Here is a 22538-nt window from a genome sequence, read left to right as displayed (position 1 = left end):
AAGGCATCAAATTGCAAAGTTAAATTTCTTTTATGTTTGATATATTAAGTATTTTTATACAAACCGAAGGTAACAGTCACTTGATTATGCTACAAAATGCCTGGAAAGCTTGCAGTACGTCCTACAAGCTTCTTGCATGATTAAGGCCTACAATTGAACATAGATTCAAAAGATTTTATAAATCATCACTTTTTGTTTTACATAATGCCCCAACTTCATTATAATTGGGGTTGTATCAATGTTATAATTCAAGTTAATTTAAATTGGTTAATTTTCCTGGTACTAGTCCACATTTTTAAATAAAGTTCTCAAATCGTGTCATTTTTTATAACAAATATTCATATATCAATTAGGTTTCCATGCATATTTTTATACTAAGAAAGGACAAACAAACAAACAAACAAACAAAAAAATACTGAACACTTGAATTTCTACCATAAAATTTATTTCCAGTGTTTCAGGAGTCTGTGCACATTCTTCACAATCTGAGGAACATCATATACATACAAATAACCCCACTCAATGAAATATCCCTCCTCCGTCTCCCCACAGCGAACCTCTCTGCACAGAGAAGTACCAAACTGCCAACAACACCCACCATCATCGTTTTACAATACTGTACTTGAATCCTGGGATCTGATGGAGATGCAAAGTAAAGCAGCTAAAACATGGCATATTTGTACATTTAAATTACTCTCTTAATTTTCACAATGAACATTTAAAATTCAAGTGCCGTTAAAAACCAAGAGATGAAAAACGAGAGGGTGTATAAAACCTTTAAGACCAGAGTGGAATGCCTAAAGAATGGAAGCTCGGCATTTTTTTCCGTTACCAGCAGAATGACTGAATTGATGAAAAAAATTTAAAAAAAATAAAAATGTCATTCACAGCAACATCTTCAACAAAGACAGTATGGCACCCTTAACATTTCAATGTGAGGCACTTTCTTTTTGTAATTAAACGTTTCTTTTCCTGATTGATCCTCAGAACTTTTCATTTCATTCCACTGCCGCCCATTGAGAGATGCATGACCCATTAAATCCATCGAGTCTGAAAGCACAGCGTAACACGTGCATCGAAGGGATGTTTACTGCTTTTTTTCAACCACACAGCAGGAATGAACATGAACCGTATCAACTATTTGCATAAGTCCAGTGTCTTCTGGTCACCTTTATACCCTTGGAAAGGCCCCTTTGACAGCAGAGAGCTTGTAGGCAGTCAGTCGCACACAGGCTGTACCAAAAAACACTCTTCAAGTACACAGAAAAATAAGAATATGTACACTTTAGAATGAAAACAAGCATGTAAAGCTCTTAGTCAGTATTACAGCAAGCATGTCTGTACATTCTTCATTTGGTTACAGACAGCCTCGCTGACTTTAAACATTGTAACTTTCTTAACACAAAAATAGTTCCTCTGCGATACTAAAAATCTGTACTTTTCTTTTTTTAAACTACTTCCTATTTTTCTAAGTCGGATCCTCCTTATAGCCTTTCAACTGCACCTTATAACGTTCACTCATCCTTCAACATACTTCACTAGCTCATCGCTTCATTAGCAACAGGTCCTTTTTTTTTTGACTTATTTTGTCATTAAAAAATGAGAAAATTAAAAAGATACAAACATTTGTTCCATGCCTTGTTCAGAGGTTAGATAAATGGTTCATCTGTTTTAATAACCGCACTCACACCTGGTAAAAGACACACTCCAGACAACGTTTGTAAACATGCTCATTCACCAACATTGGTCACGTGACAGAGAATATAGAGACAGGAATACGTTTCACACACACACGCACACACACACATACAGACACACCTGTCACAGGTACTGGTAGAAGCGCGAATGGACCACCTGGGAACTGGTGAGTTTATGTGGGTGAGCGGTGGCTGACAGGCTCAGATTTTTGCTCTGTGAGATTTCTCCATTTAACGCCTCAGCGGGACCGCGCGCCAGCTCGGAGGAGGACGAGGCGCCGGAGTTCTGGGAGTTTGAGCCGCACAGCGCCCCGAGCTGCTCTGAGAGGTCCAGGCTGACCTCTGGGTTGCTGGTGCGGTGGCGCTCGCGGGCAATCCAATCCCCGATAGAGAAGTCCTGAGAGCTGCACTTTGGTTTAAGCCGATCTACGGCTGACAGCTCTGAGCGCGAGCCGACCGGCTGCGACCAGTCCCCCAGAACGGACAGCTCTGCGAAGTCTCTCTGCCCGCCCATCGTGTGTCTGCGCCTGATGTTCTTTTTCTTACTGCGCCTCTCTGGAGATCGGCTCCTCTGGCTGCCCACGCCGAACATGTCGTCCACGGACATTCGCAGGCGGACCTTCAGTCGGTCGGTTATCTTCAGCTTCCATGCCGGCTCCGTTTTATCCAGCTCGCTCCGTGACGACGAGCTAAGACTCCCGCTGGATCGACCTTTTGCCGAACCCATAGCCTGCGACAACCTGTTGGGATCTTTGTCGTCCAGGGAGGTTTCGCTTTCGGTTTTCTGTTTGCTGGATTTCTTCCTGGACAGCGTGTCACACTCGATGAGCCTGTGCGACGGCAGCGGTCGGGTGGACTCCAGAAGCTCGCTCTTCTCCGCTTTCCCGATGGTGAACACAGACAGGTCGCTCTCGCTGTCCGTCTCCACGGGCCGGCCCTCGCTGATGAGCTCGCTCCTCTCGTCGTCGGCGTCTTCACCCCCTCTGCTCTCAGACACAGACTGCACTTCGGGACTGAGCGTGCAGGTCTCGGCTCCGGTCAGGAACGTCATGGAGGACGTGGTGGAGTAGTCCGAGGTGATGGAGCAGACCTCGGCTCCCAGTCCGCCGGGGCACGCGTCCGCGCCCAGAATCGCGGTCGTGTTCCTCCTCACCCTGGGCACCGAGGCCTGAGAGCTGGTGCTGTTCATCGTACCGAGGTCCGACACGGTGTCGTCGTAGTTGGAGGGCGGGTCTGACAGAGACGACTGATGCGTTACCGTCATGCGGTAGTTGAGGTTTGGGGAACTGGAAGGTGAGGCGTATGGAGGCATCTGATGGCCGGAGGGAATGTGCTCTCCAGGGAGGGAGGCGACCGACTCAGATTCTTTCCTGATGGTTTCGTCTGAGCTGTTCCTGTGCTTGTCTTTTTTGCCGTCTTCATCCGTCTGGCCGCTGTCCTCCGCCTGGCTGGCCTGGGACCACAGAGGCCGCTGACCCACCTCCGGGAGCTCCTTTTTGTTGAAACCAGAGTCCAGGTCATCATCTGAACTGCTGAGTTGAGATTTTTCTTTATTCTTCTTGCGTTTCCGGTTGGCGAAGATTGAGGAGCGCAGCATTTCTTTGCTACACTGATTCCCTGAAATCCACAAGCCCTAGCGATAGAAAACATAAACATTATTATAGTCTTGGATATACATTTATGCTAAAAAAAAAAAAATCCCTGGTCAAATTTCATTTTTTATTTTTCTGAGAAACCAAAGATCAAATCACGCAACAAGAAACACCTGAAATGTACAAGTTAGACTTTTTAAATTAAAGGTACTGAGGTATTAAATGTTTTTTTGTTTTTCTTACCTTGGATTTATTGGAGTCAGGACATGCCGTGTCTGCATAAAAACAAGATACTCATCAGTAAACGAAGGAGCTTTAAATGACAAAAACAAGACACTTGAAGCAGAGATTAAAAGAGACAGGATGGATATAATGAGAGCAGCTGGACAAAAGCAGATGACACATTTCTGATTGAAGAAGAAGAAGACGACGACACAGGAATAGAATCAAGAAGTCAGCACTAAATGCAAAAAAGTGAACAGAGCAGCAGAAGGTGCCCGAGATGAAGGAGAGGAGGTGAAAAACCCGGCAGTAAACGACACAAAAAGCAGCTCATGCTCATGTATCGATGGAACGACGGCACATCGGGGACAAACACGGCAGTCACAGAGCATCACATGTAGCCACCGACCAGCTGAAGGCATTCTTTCCCAACTCAAGACGTCACAGAGGAGGGGGAGTCAATGAGTTTTCTCTAACTGGGGAAATTTCAGGAGGCCCTGAGTGTGTCGGATCGGTGAGTGTGTTGTGAGCTGAGCTGGTGCAGGCAAGCTTCAATGTAACAGATTTGTCTCGCTCAGAGAGCTCCTGCAGTGAGCTTAAACGTGTAGCCTGTCACTAAGAACAACATAAAAGGCAAAACAATATTGTGCAGGAAAACTTCAGACTTTAACTGCAGCTAACGACGAGAAGCAGACTAATATGCCTTTCTAAACAAGGACTTACAGAAGCTTTGGACGGCACAGAAACTATAGCAACTCCTGCTAATGACTCCAAAAAGCAACAAAAGGGAGATTAAAATAAAATCTAATAATTTATCAAAACGCTTTTAAAAAGGGCTACGTTTTACTTTATAGCATGTAAAAAATATGTATTTTTTGCACTAAAAAGCCACAAGATAAAAACCAAACTATAATAAGAAAATCCTGCTTTAATTTTCATTGTTGAATTTAAAAACCTTTCTTAAATGAACTTCTATGGTTTACAGCTGGACAAGCACCGATGAGTCTGACAGTTTTCAGTTCGACTTTCCCCGACAAGCAGATCAAAACTCCAGTCTGTTGCTAATCAATACAGACAAAAGTACAACTGCCGTTTCCAGGACTTTTTCCAAACTCAAATTTCCAGAACACTCAGTCCTTTGAGGCTATTTTAAGACAGAAAATGTAAAACCTCAGGATGCATTTATGGTTATTTAAATAGAGTGAGGAGGAAGGAAACAAGGAAAGGAGAGAAGACGAACCAAAGGAAGAAAGGAAGCACACAAAGAAGGGTGCAAGACAGATGGAAGGAGAAGGACGAAGAGGCGGTGAGACAAGAAAGGATGTTGGATATGAGGGAGGAAGGTGGGAAGAAATGAGTTACAGAGAAGGAGAGAAGAAAAAAATAGCAGGAAGAAAGGAAATGAGAATATATTTAGATATAAGAAAGGAAGAAGGGAGTGGGATGCTGGACTTATCTTAGTACCATTCAGCTAAATAAGCTGCAGGTTGAACAAACGGCAACAAACGACCTGGACAGCTCCACTGAGCCTCAAAAACCGACTGGTTCATAAATCATTTGTTCTTCTAATTAAACTCCGTGTAGGAGTCACAAAACAACAACCTCACTATCAGACTTCAAAAAACTCTTAGATGTTTTTCTTTTCTCCCCTTTGTGGTTTTAGGAACACAATAAGTGAGTGACGTGGTTCTCAAGAGTTATGCAACACAAAGAGATGACGTACTGTACAGCTAGGTGCGTCTGTAGTCAATGGTGTGAAGTTGGGAAATGTAAAACAGAGACAAAAATGTTCAAATAAAAACACCACAGACAACAAAATAAAATTTAAAAAAGCGGCACCTGAAAAAAAAAAAAAAGTAAAAAAAAAAAATTTTTTTTAAAAATCTACACGTAGAAACAATTTAGGCTCCATCTACATGCTCACGGTCACTTAATGTGCGACTTGAACGCCTGCACGCCTCTGCATCAGTAAGTTAGAACTGGGCTGGGATGTGGCTGTATGAGTGGATTGTTTGTGTGTGCCGGGGAACATCCAGCTCAGTCCCGACCCCACGACCCCGCCCTCAGACATCATGACAGATTATGCCACACAACCGGAAGAGAACCTGAGGTTGTCCGTACCATGCTACTTGTCCTTGCGATCAGCTTAAAAGACAACAAGAGACAGCAGAAGGGCTTTCAGAGAAAGTGCAGCAGTGTGGCTCTGTATCCCCTCAGTTTAGGGTACTGGTTTAAATATGAGATGTGCACAGCACAGGAACAATGACAAACATCGACTTCTCTTTCTTTCTTTATCTTTTTTTCCTCCTTTCGGCCAAATTTAAAAGAGCTGCGGGTTACTGCAGACTAGGCAGCTACACTGGGCACAACACTCGTCCTTCTTCCTACAGTCCCAGCTGTCCATCACTGACAAAACAGAGTCCATCAGGGACACCATCGAGTGATAGACGCCGCCCACTTGGCCTGTGTCAAGAGTGGGTAATGTGTGAGTGCTGGACAAGGATAAGGGAGGAGAAAGAACACACTATACAGAGAAGGGCACAGGTCAGAAAGGGTTACAACTTCCATTGTTTATGTTTGTTTTTTTTTGTCTCGTTCAAGATTTTCTTTGGGAAAGAACATGCCGGGATTATGCGAGAGATGATGAGGAGGGGAAGAAAAGAACTGAAAGAAAAGGAGTCGTCATTCAACATAGAAAAAGCACAGGGAGAAAAAAAAAAGAGTAAAGCAAAGAAATGAACAGAAATAAAACTTGGACAAATTTATATGGGCAGAAATAATAATTAATAATAATAATAACAATAATAATAACAAAACTAAACAAGAAACAAATGGTGACAAAACAAAACAGATTTTAAATTAGAAAATAAATCAATAAAAAAAGCTTTGCTGCAAGGTGTTTCTCAGCAATTGTTCAGTGATTAAGCTACTTGATGGTTTACACTGAAAAATGACTGAAAAGACTTGCTGTAAAAATACTCACAAAAACAAAGCTGATGTATTTGTTCTCACTAAAAGTATTTAAAACAATTAAAAGATGTTTTATAACATTCAGAATTCAAACTATCATCTATGTCATTTGATACATTTCTATCTGCTACTGTAATGCATACAGAATATGGCTGCCGAGGGGAAAAGCTGCTTCTGAGTTACCTGAGACTTCACCAGAAGAGGCAGGAACCCGGCTGATGTTAGTGAGCAGGTGGCCGATATTGGGCACAGGCTGAGACTGCACTGTGCTCTCCTGCTCAACCACAGCCTGCAGGATCGACAAGGGACACGGAAGAAGAGAGGAACATTATATTCAACCGCATTTTATTTGAAAGTATGCAGTCTAGTAAGAGCTAACTGTAAAGAAAACCCAAAAGGTGTTAGAGGCCACCGAAAATCCGAATCGGCAGCCATAAGACTGCGATTGGTGCAGAAACTGCAACTGTAATGTAGTAAAAAGTGAAACGGTTCAAAGAATCTGAGTACTTTTGCAGCATACTGAAAACAAAGTTCCACTTACAACGGGATCTTCACTGCCATCTTCCATAAAGAACCAGTCAAACTGCTGGACAAGGTTCTCAACAATCTTGCACTGGTCTGGCATGTGATTGACCATGTCGGTCATGTTGTCCTCCGACGTTCTGACCAGAGTCGGACCGAACACGATTGCCAGGTTGCGAGGCTCCATCTAAACACACCGCCAGATTAAGATGAGTCAGGTTATTTGACAAAGTCCTTAAAAGGGGTAAACTCAGGATCTGACGGCGACGGGTCCGACCTTATTCTGTTCACAGTTATCGGAAACCTTTTTTAGGTGAGCGGAAAGGAATTTGAGAGTTTCAAGGTGATGAGTGGGCAATTCATAAACCTGTAAAAGAAAAATAATAATAATAATAGTTTTGGTATCCATCAACACTTAGTGCTAATGCTAATTAAATGTCCCTTATGTCAGAATGTACTAACCAGCCTCTTGAGCTCCTTTAAACGCTCCACTGAGTCTTCTGTTCTACTGGCTTCAATAAATTTATCATACTTTTCTGAAAATAGGACAGAAAAAAAAAAAAAACATAACTTGGTACAAGCACAAAAACAAAGCTATTACTATATTTTGACTTTTATAATCTTACCATTTGTAAACAGAGGTTCTGGAAGTTTTCGGAAGAATGCCTTTAGTAGACTGCTAATCACGTTAATGTCCCTCCATTTCTGTAGAGATTTAGAAAATAAGCAGAGTTGCATGGCAGCAGGTCTTACAGAGGATAATATGAGACAAGTAAGCCGTCTGTCACTCACGTCTTCCTGGATGTCGATGTCGGCCATGCCTTTGGTGTTGAGCTCCTCCTGCATGTTGGAGATGGCAGCGTTGTTTCCAGGAACTCGGTAGATTCCAGTGTACTCCAGTCCTCGCTCCTCTACGACTTGACAGCACACCTCCACGAGCAGCGGAACAAACTGCACAACAATCAGTGGGACATAACTTCGCATACTTCAACAACAACGCAACAAGACGCACTGTTGAACAGTAATACCAAACAAACATTTAAAAAAAGAATCCCCACCGTGTTAGTTTGAGCAGGTGGACAATCTTCAAGACGGACACCGAAAGTGATGCCGGCTTGCTTCTTTTCAAATGGTTTCTTCATGATCCCAGCTATGCCGATTTTCCAGGCTCCCCTGTCTCGAGGCGGACTTGATTCATCTGTAAAAGGCCCCAGAAATAAATGAGCCACCTGAGATGACAGATGTTCTAACTACCGTGAATGACCCTGGTGATGTTACCTTTCAGCGCCCTTCGATCCTCTCCCGTTCTGGGCGAATGGGAGCTGTGGCTGCGGCCTTCTGTTTTACCTCCCAGGAATGCTTGCTTGATGCTGAGCGACTGCCGAGAGGACTTAGGGGAGGGCTCTGATCTGCTGCTGGGAGCACTGGCCAACATACAAAGTTAGAAAGATTAAAACAAAGACTTCACTTTTGTTTGGCATTCAATTTAAACAGTTGTTTCTTGCTCTAGGTAACCACTAGGGGGCAATGCAGTGCCCTGTATACCTCATCATGTTGTATTCTTTTATCTTTCTGCTGATCAAATCCTGGCTGGTAACAGAACCATTCTGCAAAAACAAGAGAAAATCAAGTGAGGATTCAGATAATGTAATTTATATATATATATATATATATATATATATATAAAATCATATGACAATTCATATAAAAGAAAATATAATAAAAAAACACAAAAAATAATTTTATGACCAGAATCTGTGAATTTTCTGCTACCACAGTTGTGACTGGCAAATATCCACTAAGAAACAAAAAGATCTGATATTTTTCTGATGCGTCAACGTCTCTAAGGTCTATCAGCTGGCATCAACCAGATAGATTTGTGGTGTGAAAGCTATTATCGATTGAAGCATTTTCAAAGTTATTTTTAGTAACAACTTAAAGTCAAAAGAAGCACAAAAGCTGTAAAAGAAAAATGTTTTGATAGGATCCCATCAACCACTCATTCAGGCTGATAGAACAGAACTGAACTATAGTGGGTGTTGGACATTTCCAATTTAGATTTTTTTAAATCAAGACTGGACACAGATATTGCCAGGTAAAAAAAAAAAATTAAAATTCAAAACTAACAACTAATATTAGATAAAGTAGAAGGTGTGTAAATGGCCATGGCCTTTTAGTTTTGTCACAGTGTAAAGTAAACAAAAACACCTGAATAGATCAACAAGATCCATAATAAATGTAACAAAAATTTTTGCATTTGTCAGGAAAATGCATTTCAAAAGAAAGCACTTAGTGAGAAACACACACATCTAAGAATCAGTAAAATGTAATTTTAGGTCCCATATAGAAAATCTGGTCAATATCTGAACATTTAAGACTTTCAAAATACTTTTCCGGTCCTTGTAGAAACCTTGAAATGATTTTTAAAAAGTCGGATAGTCAAAAGCCCTCAGTCTGAAACTCTATGTAACTACAGTGAATGAATGAATGAATGAATGAATGAATGAATGAATGAATGAATGAATGAATGAACATCCTTTTTGGCCTATGATGAACAAAGACCACTCCAAGTATCTAGCTGAAAGAAGTCTTTGTGATCAACTAATGCTATTGTCACGTTTCCCCTTCACACCCGTCCTTTTTTTTCCCACTCAGGTAAAACAGGTTTGAAACCAGCTTTTATTCAAGTCATTGTTGACCATTTTCTAAATGATGCTTTTGATCCTATCCCATCACTGATCTGTGTTTTGGTTACAGACATATTTGTAAAATCTTATCAGACAGCTTGTTTTTGTCCTCCATTAAACAGCTACTGGCCTCCACACTGATGATATCAGTGGAGGAAATAATGACAGCATGAGGGTCAACTCATCAGATGGTAATTAATGATCTGACTTGGCAACACACACACACACAAACACAACAAGAATCTGTCTACCCACACACACCTCCTCATCCGGGTTACTGTTTTCCTGGATGACCCTGATCCATGAGAGCATGTCTTCTCTCCCCTCCGCCTGGAACAGATACTCGCAGTCTGAGGTGGTTAACCGCAGCACATTCTTGCGTCTCGTTTCGCTGTAGGAGATGTCAATCAGACAGGCCTTGATGCTAATTCGGAGCGGGTCCTCATCAGACTGGGATGCGGCGTGAGACAGGGCATCCTTCTTATCTTTGTAGAGGGTCAGGGTGTGGCCTTGTAAGATAGCATACATCTGTTTCCAGGATCTCATGCCTCCACCAACACGCTGCAAATTGAAAGACAGAGAAATCCTTAAATGTCACATTTTGAGTAATGAACAGGGCTCATGCAGGACTGCTTGGGCATGACAGAGTACCTTATTCTTTTCTGTGCTAAGATGCCTGAAGTTAAGAAGCCCTTCTTTGGAAGAATCAGCAAATACATCTAAAGAAGACTCTCTACGAGATCCAGAGTCCCCAGTGGGTTTATGCCCGTCCAGTGTCTGGAAGGGTGAAAAATAAAGACATTTTCTGGCATTACTACATGACAGCAGAACATGACATGAAACTGAGTCAGAGGGGAGAATGACATACAACAACAATTTACAGATAGGAATAGACTTATCCAAACCTAAAAGAATTATTTTCACCAAGTAAGCACAACAAAGATTTAATACTAGAAAATTACAGCTTTTTGAAATACAATGGAGTGCATTAAAGTTCGTAACTTTGAGACGTGGATCAAATGGTTCTTTAGCTCCTTACCTTTCTCAGGCCTCTGAAACTGGCCATATGTTTGCTTGTAGATCTTTTGCACAGTGGTAAAGAAAAAGGCAAAGTCAGATGAATATGAATTGCCAAAGACAAAAGAACAAATCTCAGCATGCACTTACCCTCTTCTCTCCTCCTGATAGTTATCCAGACCCTCATCATAAGACTTTGATCGCTCTGTTTTACCAGCAGAGTCTGAGTCCAACAAAGCACTTCGCATAGACTCTGAACATACACGGTACAAATATGAAATTACGGTTTATTTTGCAACCCAAATGTCAGAAAAAGTTTCATTAAATCCAGGATCAATATCATCTATCAAGACAAAACAATGATGTGATATTACAGGGAAAAAAAAGAAGAAATGCACTATTATTAACCATAATGGCAATAGCCAACCCAATGGCATTTACCTTGGTCATGCGACAGCTGTCGATGAATAGTTGGACATGGTGAGCCTTGACTGGAGGGTGCTGTCGCTATGGACGGTGCAACAGATATCACAGCAGAGGGAGGGATGGGAGCAGCCTCTCGGTCAACACTGGGGCTGACTGGCTCATCTATGAATTGATAAAATATTCAGTGTGAGCATAGAGAAGCAAATTAACTTTAAATCGTTCTGTTCTCAGGTACAATGCATTTCTATACACTGTATATGCCTGCATTACAAAAGGCTCTTAGACTCACTGGGCTAAACTGAAAAGATTGTTACTTTAGCAATTATCTGAGGGAATTTCTCAGGGGAGGAGAAAAACAGCGGAGCAGATAGTTTTACAATGCAATTTTAATTAATTTTAAATACGTCCATCGACAACTGTTGTTGGGCTCTTTAGGCCTGAAACAGCTCAAAGTACAAAGCTGTTCTCTGTAGCCAAGGGGCTTTTGGAGCTAAATTTAAAAGCAACTGTCCTAGTTCCTGCCTGAACCCAACTTTGAAACTGGGCATAGAAATAAGGATGCCACCATCTCTCTAACAAGGCTATTTTTAAAAGTTATATCCATCATTGATAAACTCTAGGGGGTAACAGTCTTGTATTTTCTTCTAAGAAAGCAACCTACAGTAATTAAGAGCAATGTGCGATGAAGTGGTCCTTACAACATGATTCAGTAGGAAGTAGCCTTTGCAGAACAGAAGTTAAGTTTTACTGCGTCAAGAACTACCAAGCAGGAAAGTGTAAGTGTGATTCAGAATTAACGATTTAACGGAGAGGTTGGGTGTCCATGAAATCATCCCAAAAAAATATGAATACTGTAAGACTGACAGAACAGAAAGCAAAATCTGGGCCTAAGGGCCATGCCAATGTTTAGGGGTAAAGGAATTTCATCTTTTTTTAAAAATCTCTCCTCATGCGAAAAATCTTTGTAAACGATTGTGTGCGAGATTGTTTCTGACTGGGAGAATACAGTTGCATCCAGAATTACAAAATGCCTTCTGCAACCCCTTCATGACAAGCATCTTTAGCATTTAGTAGAGCCCTGTTGGCTGAAACAAAGCTGATTCATAGATACCAGCTGTTGGCAAGGTGCCTGAGGAATCCCCTCTCCCCCAAAATCTCATGAATAGAGGCATCTTGTTTAATTGTATATTTTTGGGTTAGCATGTTGCAACCAGTTTTTTCACAGATTTCCAGATGGCTATGATGGCCGGTCTAGTATCTTCCAGGGCTTCTAAAATTAAGCAGTTACGGACTTTAAGGTTCACTCAAACACTGCCATGCTTCACTGCCCACAATGTTCTTTTCAATGTATTATTTGTGCTTTAGACAAACTGTTGATTCTTAAGCCCAAAACATTAAAATTTTGATTCATTGCAGCAGAACAGAATTCTCAAATGTCTTTGGCGTATTCTTATATTTGTGAGCAAAGAGGAGTCATGTTTTTTTTATGCTTTTTTGTCAGCAGTGGTGAAAATCTTTGCGACAGACAAGGAGCTCTTCAGCATTTAGTTTAGCTGAAATTTCAGTGGTTGCTGCCTCCAAGACTGCCGCAGGTCTTTTGTTGTCAGTTGAGGGTTTTTGACCACCTGCCTCCTCAGGAATGTGATGAAAGTCATTGACAGCTTACCCTTTTCTGCCATGTCCAGGAGGCATAGCTGCTCTTCCTTTAACTTAAAAAAAAAGCAAACTGTGCCTCTAAGGCGATCTCAGAGAACATTTAGATCCTCCTTTGTCATGTTTTTTCTTAATTTTGTCCTTGTTCATCTTAGGCAACGATCGCTTTTATTCAGAAGAGATCATACCCAATTCAGGGGTTTGAAAGATTTTCATATTTAGAATAGGAAAACCTAAAATGCAATGCATGAAATTTTACTAATTTAAAACACTATTCTCCTTAACTGAGACACAAATCCCACACAGTGTCCATTATTGTAAATGAGAATTTGTTCTGAATAAGTCATCTGGTTAAATAAATAAAATGCAAAACAAAGAAAATTACAGTTGCTGTCTGCTTTGTCCAAACCTGGACTTTCAACTAAAGTCAGACCAAACCAACAGCAGAACAGACCTAACAACCTTTATCCAAATTAGACAAAATGCTAGTTTAGTACTGCAGTCTCAAACAGATTCAACAACTTCATGACAAGCACCTTTAGCATTTAGTAGAGCCCCATTAATCTGAAACAGAGCTGATTCATAGCTAGACACCAGTTTCTGGCACAAGGTTTTTGAAAAGAGGCGTCCTGTTCATTTATATTTTTGGGTTAGCATGTTGCGACCACCTTTTTCAAATCCCACCAGAGATTTTCAAATGATTATGCTGACAAGTCCAGTCTGCGTATTTTTACTTTTCAGATTGACAATTACAGAAAAATTTAAGAGGAACAAAAATCAAGAAATATTTATGTAAAGTATCTGTTGAAAATGAAGGTGTTCGCTATTTGCTTTAAGACGTCAACGATTTAGCCACATATGGCATGTAGTAGGAGTTTGTTTTGTTTTTAAGAGAGAAGTGTGGCCTACAGTAATGTGTGTGAGATGCTGGACGGCTTGTTCTGTACGATGGACAAGCCCTCACTGAGAAAGCTAAAAGGCATAAAACATGGCATGTCTGGAGAGGGGGGCTGACTCCGGCTTACTGCTGAACTCAGGACAAAACTAAAACACGACTCTTTCTGGCCCAACAGAAGGACAGACAAATATTCACTATACATAATGGATAACAGACAAAGGTAGAAGGAGGAAACAATTAACAGAAATATACAGGATATTTTAAAAGATCATTTTTGTAAGAGATGTTAATTTATATGTTCTTTTAGCACTGCAACTAATGTAGTACCTTGCTCACACCCAGACAAATATGGAGGTTAATATTTTTTTTATATATATATATTGAGAAATCTTACAGTGTAAAACAAAAACAATCAGTAAAATTCTGTTAATATTTGAATGTGCACTCTGAACCCCTACAACTTTGTAAACACTCAGACCGCAGTTTCTGAGATCCCAACAATTTAATCACCGCAGGATCCATTACTCTGCTGTTCGACCACTATGAGTTCACTGTCAAGAGACAACATCCAGGAAAACAATGCATTAACAGGGGGGGACTTCACTACATTACAAACACCACTTTACTCTGTCATAGTTAATTCAAAAGCATCTCAAACCCACTCTGATCAATAACATCTCCCTATAGAGGCTAGTTTACCTCTGAATCTCCTAAGCCCATCAAATAAAACAACTGTTAAATTTAAGTTGTTTGTCATACGTCTACTGAAACTCTTATAATAGCGTGTTATTCTATTACATTTTGCTACAGTCCCAGTTGCCATGCCAACATGGTCAGCGAGGCAATAAACGGATTACTGTCTTACCGATGAATGGAATGGCGTCCAGGGACTCGTCCAGGTTGCTGGAGCAGGAGTTGTGACGTTGCTCCTCAAGGCGGCGCATGTGTATCTCTCGCCGTGTATCGTTTGGAAGCCAGCAAGCCGCCACGTCTGAAGTAGAGTCCGCTCCTTCGTCGTTCACAGCCAGGATGTAGGAGGGGTGCCGCAGTGGGCTGGGGTTCTTTCCACCTTGAGGTTTCTCCCTCATTACCACCGCAGGTTCTGAGGGGCTCTGACCGTTTACCTGACTTTGAGAATCTTGGTGGGCTGTTTTGAGGATGCCAGGCCTCTGAGGGATCTCTCTTGTAGCAGAGCTTGACGAAGACCTGATTCCAACTACTGTTGCGTCTCTGCCTGCCTCAGAGATCTGTATGGTTTCTGACCGCATCCTGCTCTGACCTGGTTGGCTCGTGTGGCCTAGATGGTGTGCTGGGACTGAAACTCTTTGGTTGGTAAAAGAATGTTCAGTGCTTTTCCCAAAAAGCATGTCAGACAGCATTGGTGAGGAGCGAGTCTGAAGGGAATCTGGACCTTTAGAGAAAAAATTTGGGTTTGGTGCTCCTCTCATACCGCCGCCATATCCAGCCGAAGGCCTGAAGGGCACAGCGTTTCTGGGCATCGCTTGCCGGCTGGGCCTTGTGCCTTGGTCTGCCCTTGGATACCCTGCTCTCCTCTCACTGGGCCGAGACGGCTCGATAGGTTCAACATAGTCTATGGAATGAGATCGAGCTTTCAGAACCAGGGCATCTTGGGACACACTTCGAGGGGACCAGTTCCTTGCATTGCTTATTTTCTCTGAATTCCTCATCCGGTCCTGTGAAGCACTGCGTGGGGGAACCTGAAAATGGAGTGGAGGTCCGTGGTATGACCGTTCATGGGAGGTACTCCTGCGCCGTATCCCTTTAGGGACCCAGTCTCCTCTGGGAATGTGAGAAGCAGCTGCAAAGGAGGGGTGACCTGCAGTTCGCAAATTGTCCAACCTCTCCTGTATTGTCCGACTACCATGGGAATGGATACCTTTGTTGTCAATGTACTCTCTGTATGTCTGGTAAGTGCGCCAGTCAATGTTCTGATGGTTGCCTGGGTAGTTAGGTGCTTGACCTGCAAAGGGAAGCATTCCCGGACCGCTGGGATAGACGTCGGCCTTTCGAGGGAAAGGATACTGGGCCAGTGACCCCGGTCTTCCCCTAACATAGACAGGGTCCATGAAATCAACCCTCTGTGCCGAAACCACACGTCCCATGTGTGCCGAGTTGGGAGGAACCACCACAGTCCTAACGCTGTCATTGCGCATGCACACCGCTGTTTGGCTTTTGGAATATTGGCGAGAAGGAGACGGGGGCACTGTGATTTCCTTACGATACCCATAATCAAGTGATGCTGCTGGACCCCGGCAGACCTGCCCCGACGAGTCTGTCGCCTGGGCCATGCCCGTGGGCTTACAGTCTACTCTGGGGTAGCATACCACTGGTGGGTCAGGGATGTGACTAGCATTTCCACTGTAGCTATTGTAGCCACGCAGGTAGGCATCCTGGGAATAGGCCTGAAGACAGAGCAAAAAAGCCATGTTACAAGAGAGGCGTACAAACATCAAGTGGGTGCAAGATTAAACAGTGTGGCGCTAGATGCTTAAAGACAAGTCAAGTGTGATATTGAAAATTTTACTGGATGCATGTGTAGGCAGTGCCTGCTTCAGAGAGTGAGTGGAGGCGTTTCAAACAGCTGAGCAGTGTCAAAGCTCTTCATCTGCTCCTTATTTAGAATTGACTTGGTAATACTAGTGGGTAGCACACTTTATACTAAAGAAAAAAAAACATTTATTTCCAAACAGCTGCTCATTTAGCAGCAATTTTTTTAAATTACTGGTCAGGATATTCTCTACCACTGTTGGCAAAGACACAGAAATACCTTCAATTACAAATACTATGAACAACATCATATTTGGTGGGAAAAAAGTCAAAATACAATCGCAAAATGGACAGACACACAGTTCATAGTTACATACCTCAGACTGACAGACTAACCTCTTACAGACAGCAGGATGCCGAGGTCTCATAGAGAATGTGCGATAATTATCTTCCCTAGTTATCATGAATTAGTACAAAGTCTAAACTATTTCCTTGGTGGTCCTAGCAAAAAACAATAAAAATAAAAAATCCAAAGAAGAAACTTAAAATATAAAGGTTCACAATATCTATTTTTGCTACTCACAACATACTCACAACAAGCACTAAGGAAAGGTATGAGGACTTTGGCCCTGTTACAGTACAACCTTACAATAAAACTGTGAGCCACAGCAATCAGTGCTAAACTAAGTTCCTCCCTTTTTAAGTATGACTGTAACCAGTTCAGAGGTCAGCAGCCTTTATGAAACTGATGACATCCGACATAAAAAAATGAAGTAGAGGGCGAGGCTTCACTGAGATTCCAGCTGGATGCCAACTCAAGCTTTTAATCTAACAGGTACCGCAGGCACAGTGCATCGGCCATGTTTGCAGTCTAAACATTCGAGCCATTTAGCACATATTTGATCATAAACATAAATCCAAGACAGCTGTATGGTAGTAATTTACAACCACTCGAAAGAAATCCTGGGATGCTGATGACATGCATGACACATGCAAAATGATACAGCAGGTACGACATGTGGCAGGTACCAATTGTACCCTTTTCTTACCAGATTAGTTGTTTCTTTAGAGAAAGGCTGCCATTACAGCAAACAATTACGAGAGCATTGAGGAATCATGGGAGAAGAAGATGACAGCAGAGCAGAAAGCACATATTGTAAGAAAAATAACTGGTTCCAAGAGCACAGAAGATGAATCAGCCATAGCAAAGCCTGGGACTGACATGCTAAAAATACACTGGAGTTGCAGCGGCGGCACACAAGGATGAGAAAGCAAAGATGTATCAAGGGTTGCCACGTTACAACCTGCCTGTGACACTCTGTCCTGGTCGAGTTGGCAGAAGCTGAAGCATGGTTTTCATACTGCTGTTAGGTCTCCATGGCTTCATCCATCTTCAAACAGAATATTACGCTAACTGAACAAGGTGTCTCCAGTCTATGTCGCCCTCTCTCTCTCTCTTTTTCCCTCCCTGCTACTGCTCACATGACAGAAGCAGCAGCTGCTGATTATACATTCAGCTGTGATGGTACAGCTCCCCCTCCCACTTCTTCCTCCTCCCTCCTTTTTTCACTAAGCGTCAACCTGTTTGAAACACAGAGCAGTCAGCTGATTTTATCCTCTGGTTTAAGCTCATCATTCACGCTTTCCCCTCCGTTTTCCCTGCTCACTGTTTCCTCTGCTTTATAGCGAACTATTCCCTCCCTTTTCTGCTCCATAAATGTTCTAGTCTCTCTCTCTTTGCTAAGCAACTGCTGCCCGTCTCCAAGCTCTCAGTGCTTGCTGCCGCCTACAGTGTCGTGTCTCTCCGCTAGCATCTGCGATAATCCTCTGATTTTTGCAGAAAGATCATAGTTTGCTTGCGTACACTACAGATATTTTTGTGTTGCCGTTTGTCATTGGCTGAGAAACAATGTGGTGAGAGGTATCACAGCACACAGCGTAGGAGAGTGAACTGCATAAATGACTACAGACAGAAAAAGAAGCAAGCCAGGAGGAGGACGCTCGGGGAAGAGGGTGGAGTAGCAGTGAACTGGATATGACAGAGGACAAAATTAACTTACTAAAAATGAAAAATTAAATTTTCATATACGGTGCTGTGAAAAACTACTTGCACGCTTGCAAATTTCCTCTTATTTATTTTTGCTTTTTGTCACTTAAATGTTTCATATCATGAAACAAATTCAAATAGCTGACAAATACAACCTGAGTACATATAAATCAGGTTCATTTATTAAGGGAAAAGTTATCAAAAGCCTGATCCCGAAAGAAAATATAAGGGCCTCGTCTTATTGAATTGTGTATTTACCATTCATGATTACAAGCCCACACCTGATAACTGCCAGATCTGTAGAATCAAAAAGATCATGTCTGACAAGATCTTGAAATTCAAGAAAAGATGAGAAAGTTATTGACATCTATTAGTGTGGAAAGTGTTACAAAGCTATTTCTAAGGCTCTGGAACTCCAGCAAACCAAGGGGAAAGCCACTATTTACAAATGGAGAAAACATGGAACAGAGGTAAACCTTTAAAGGAGCGGATGATCAACCCAATGTACTCCAAGAACGCATGGACTCTTTCAGGAGATTGTGAAAGAATCACAACAAAACCTAAACCACTGAAGATGTCGCTTAACTCAGTGAAGGTCAGAGTTCATAATTCAGCAACACAAAAGACAAAGTTACAAGGTGAAAACTGTAGCTGACCAAAACGAACGCCAAGGTTTGTTGATTTGGGTAGCTTTTCCCCTGAATCAATGGCATCATAATTGTTTTGTTATTTTATTGTTTATTTTATTGATCAGCAACAAAATAAAAATTACAATGTATAATGATTATTTAAAGAAACAGCCCCCGACTTCCCTTAGGAATTAGGGTTCATGAATTAAATAAAGTAACAATATTTCCAATATCTAATATCTAATATTTTAGAATAATGAATAGAACATAATTCAATGTGTGCTTTATACGCAAATAAATATTTATCACTATAACATTACATGTGCTAAGTAGATGAGTGTTCAGTTGGTAATAAGTATTCAATGTGGCCCTTAAAAATCTCCAGGGACGTATACCTGTCGAGCAAATATCTTCCCAGTTTCATTGTGATATTCAAATCAAAAACCCACTAGCAGACTATAAAAAGCCCTTAGAAATTGATTTCTGTGCAAAAAGAATCTGCAATGGCTTTACTCTGGATATGGAACAGATGAGAACATCTTGATTTAGCAGAATCGATAGTAGCTACCTACGGCTCCCTGCAGCATGCATAAAAGATTAATGATGAGATTTCAAGCCTGGTAAGGTAAGAGGGTTTCCCTCTGTGACACTTGGGGGGGACACGCAGTGTTCATGGCATTGCATTTTTAAGGTTCATTTAAAACTGGTGAAGAAAAGCAAGAACATTTGCCACAAACATTAAGATTAACCTAACTACGAAAAGCACCCGATTAAAAGTGAATTAATTGTAACGTTCATGCTGCCATAATAAGCTGCTAATTTCTGAAGGAGTTAAGATAACCATTTGAAACACATTTTATTTATAAGTTTGGATAATACTATTTTGTCCAAGTCGGACAGCTTGCTACATTTTCTGGTGCTTTTCTGCAGATATTTATTAAATATATAAAACCTTTAACATAAAACCCAAGACCTACAACGCTGAAGTATATATTTTATCTCATATTAATGTCATCCAAGTGTATTTTTGCGATGCATCATTAAACAGTGAATTTGGGGCATTTTCGCAGTGGTGTCAGCTGCAGTTCTGGAGGACAGAAAGTCTCTTATGGCCTGATTAGGAGGCCCAGATAGAGAGTACTGATGGGAAAGGCTGGATGTCCGGATCTCATGACTGCTGCCCCAACAAACAATTTAAAACTACAGCAGCTCCAGGATGGACCAGACGTTATTGCAAATTTAAAAAAATGTTGTTTTTTTTCTTCATAGTCTTTTAGGATATGATGAAAAACTCAATCTCACCAGTTGCAGAACGTCCTCATCTTTTGGCATCACACAAAGCTCAAGAACGTCACCACTGAAAAAAGCAAATGGTAGTTTTTAAACAGAAAAATTACACCAAATAAACCAAGATAAATCAAACTCTCGCCATCTTACCTGTCTTGGATCAAAGTTATCACCTCAGAATAAGCTTTTCCGATTATGCTGGCTCCATTCACCTTCACTATTCGATCACCTATTCAACAACAGAGGTCTCATCCAGAGGTGTGCAAGCAGTGTGCTAAGCAAATAAAGCATTTAACAGATGCACAGGAAAACAAAAAGGAGCATAAAAATCGGCAGAAACTATACATCTGCCTGCTGATTAGCAGATCAGCAACAGCACAATGAAAACATGGTTAAACACGACTTTACTTACAGTATTCCTGCCTGTGACTGGAAATGTGCAAACTTTTAAAAACAATCTGAAAATAGTTCATGCTGACAGAGTATTACCTGTACAAAGGCCAGCTTCATGAGCAGGACCCCCTTCCTTGACTTGTTTCACAAAAATAGTGTCCATTGGTTCTAACCTATTTCTCTGCCTCCCTGGGGAAACACAAAAATGAAAATTAATTATTCCAGTTGCTTAAAATGTTAACAAATTATAATTTAAATGTGCCTATTTTATATATTATAGCAGGGGAAAAAACAAACATCAAACCAGAAACAAAATGTAAAAGAGAAAATCCCTCATGTGCAAGAAATAAAAGAAAAACAGACACAGTTTCGTTGAAAACTAGTACCTAAAATAAGATGGTGCACTGGGTATTTGTTTTGGGATAATTCTTGTCTACTGCTAAGACAGACAATGAGTCATTAATAGAGTCAATCTGTGGGGTTTTACGGACGCGGAACAGAATGACCAAACACAGGAAAACCTGTTTGCTCATGCTGCCCGTGTCTCCTAGCAGCTGCATGGCCACGGAAATAAAAGGAGAAAAGAAAGAAAGGAGGAGCGGGGCAAAAGAAACTAAGGAGGAAGAGTGACAGAGTGCTCAGCTGCACACCTCCCACTCTTTCCTTGTAAACTGAGAAATAGCTGTGGGCACAGCCAGAGAGTGGCTAAAATACTTCCCCAGTAGTTAACATTCTGGTGGTGAGTCAGCACACACTACCTTGCTAAGTCCAGCAGACGTGAACTCGAGCATGAGATCACATGACCGCTTGTGGCTGTATGTGCCATTTAAAATGTACACAATGGTCAATAACTCAAATAAAGAGAAGAACAAACTTATAAACCAGTTACCTTATTAAAAGAGTCGCATTATTTTATTCTTAAAAATGAACCAAATGATTCCAGGGCCTGTTTAAGCTCCAAACCGCACAAACTTGTGACCTTATTTTGTACACTTTAAACACAACAGATTAATCACAAAGAATCATATCATGGGAATTCCCATTACATAATAAACAGAAAAGTCTGTTAACTAAAGCTGGAAGAAACACACCCCCTCTGGTGGTGTGCTTTGGAGCTGCAGCTCCATTTCTTCAAGGACGCTATTCTTGAACTAATAAGTGAACCGACACTTTGACACTACAAATCACATGAAGGGGAAACAATTCAGAAGAAGACAAACTACTTATGTTATTTCTTCATTCTGGAAAAAAATATATAAATAATGAAATACTGATATCTTCTTCATGGCTTGGGTGCAACCACCTAAACAAATATATGTTTATGGATTTTTTTTTCACATAGAAATCCAAACAGAAGTGTAATTGCACCCTCAAAAAGTCCAGCTGTCCAGAGAAACAAAACTTTCTCTGACACTTTAAAAGGACTTCTTAGTAGAGATGTAGTTAGTTTATGAGACATACCTGCCTTTAAAAAAAGAAAATTAGTTGAAAGTATACTTTCAGCATAGAAATTGATCATTCTTGTCTACCTGCACAAAGTTTTGCTATGTTAAAAGTTAAATCAGGAAGTTACCAGTAAGCAAATGTTAAACTAATTTCCACATTGTTAAAATAAAAAAAGATATTGTGAAAGAAGGAAGGAAATGTCAATTATAATCTGCCATCTGTGCTTAAATGAAAGATTGACTTTACAGTTACAAGACATTAATATCGAAACACACAGCTGCCAGGAAAAGGGATATAAACTAAAACCAAAATACTCATGACTGTGTCACTGTGTTAGGCCTGCCTAAAAAACATGGCATCAAGTGAGCCGGTAAGATTTCCAGTGGAAAAATGAGTCATGGGCTCAAAGCAAAAATTTCCATCTTCCTGTCCTCTGTCTCTATCCCAAATTAAAATCATACCAACTTGTATCTTGGAATGAGGGAAATCCAAACTCTTGCTGTGGTGCGTCACCATCAGGTATGTGGTATACTTCACTTAATAC

The 22538-nt window shown here is 41.2% G+C and overlaps 1 protein-coding gene across 4 annotated transcripts in view; it reads right to left on the bottom strand.

Moving 5' to 3' along the window:
- Positions 1-423: 423 nt before the first annotated feature.
- arhgap21b (Rho GTPase activating protein 21b) overlaps positions 424-22538 on the bottom strand; it is a 34739-nt gene continuing 12624 nt past the window's right edge. Inside the window, exons 5-24 of one of the 4 annotated variants that reach the window (XM_008434100.3) lie at positions 20645-20737; positions 20306-20384; positions 20171-20225; positions 14550-16107; positions 11149-11295; positions 10858-10960; positions 10730-10772; positions 10342-10467; positions 9952-10251; positions 8549-8610; positions 8282-8427; positions 8062-8201; positions 7796-7954; positions 7630-7708; positions 7466-7539; positions 7281-7370; positions 7023-7190; positions 6665-6770; positions 3533-3564; positions 424-3330 (exon numbers count right to left, since the gene is read on the bottom strand). In XM_008434100.3, coding sequence (XP_008432322.2) covers positions 1822-3330; positions 3533-3564; positions 6665-6770; positions 7023-7190; positions 7281-7370; positions 7466-7539; positions 7630-7708; positions 7796-7954; positions 8062-8201; positions 8282-8427; positions 8549-8610; positions 9952-10251; positions 10342-10467; positions 10730-10772; positions 10858-10960; positions 11149-11295; positions 14550-16107; positions 20171-20225; positions 20306-20384; positions 20645-20737 — 5069 coding nt within the window. In that variant the 3' untranslated portion in view covers positions 424-1821. Of the gene's footprint in view, positions 3331-3532; positions 3565-6664; positions 6771-7022; positions 7191-7280; positions 7371-7465; positions 7540-7629; positions 7709-7795; positions 7955-8061; positions 8202-8281; positions 8428-8548; positions 8611-9951; positions 10252-10341; positions 10468-10729; positions 10773-10857; positions 10961-11148; positions 11296-14549; positions 16108-17241; positions 17985-20170; positions 20226-20305; positions 20385-20644; positions 20738-22538 lie in introns of those variants that run through there. The other 3 variants (XM_081598132.1, XM_008434102.3, XM_081598134.1) reach the window with 3 other exon arrangements.

The sequence above is a fragment of the Poecilia reticulata genome, chromosome 17 (assembly GCF_904066995.2).
Source record: "Poecilia reticulata chromosome 17, P_reticulata-male-v2, whole genome shotgun sequence".
NCBI classification, from domain to species: Eukaryota; Metazoa; Chordata; class Actinopteri; order Cyprinodontiformes; family Poeciliidae; genus Poecilia; species Poecilia reticulata.
The sequence above is the reverse complement of the archived record's forward strand: the minus strand, read 5'-3'. Positions and strand labels throughout refer to the sequence as shown.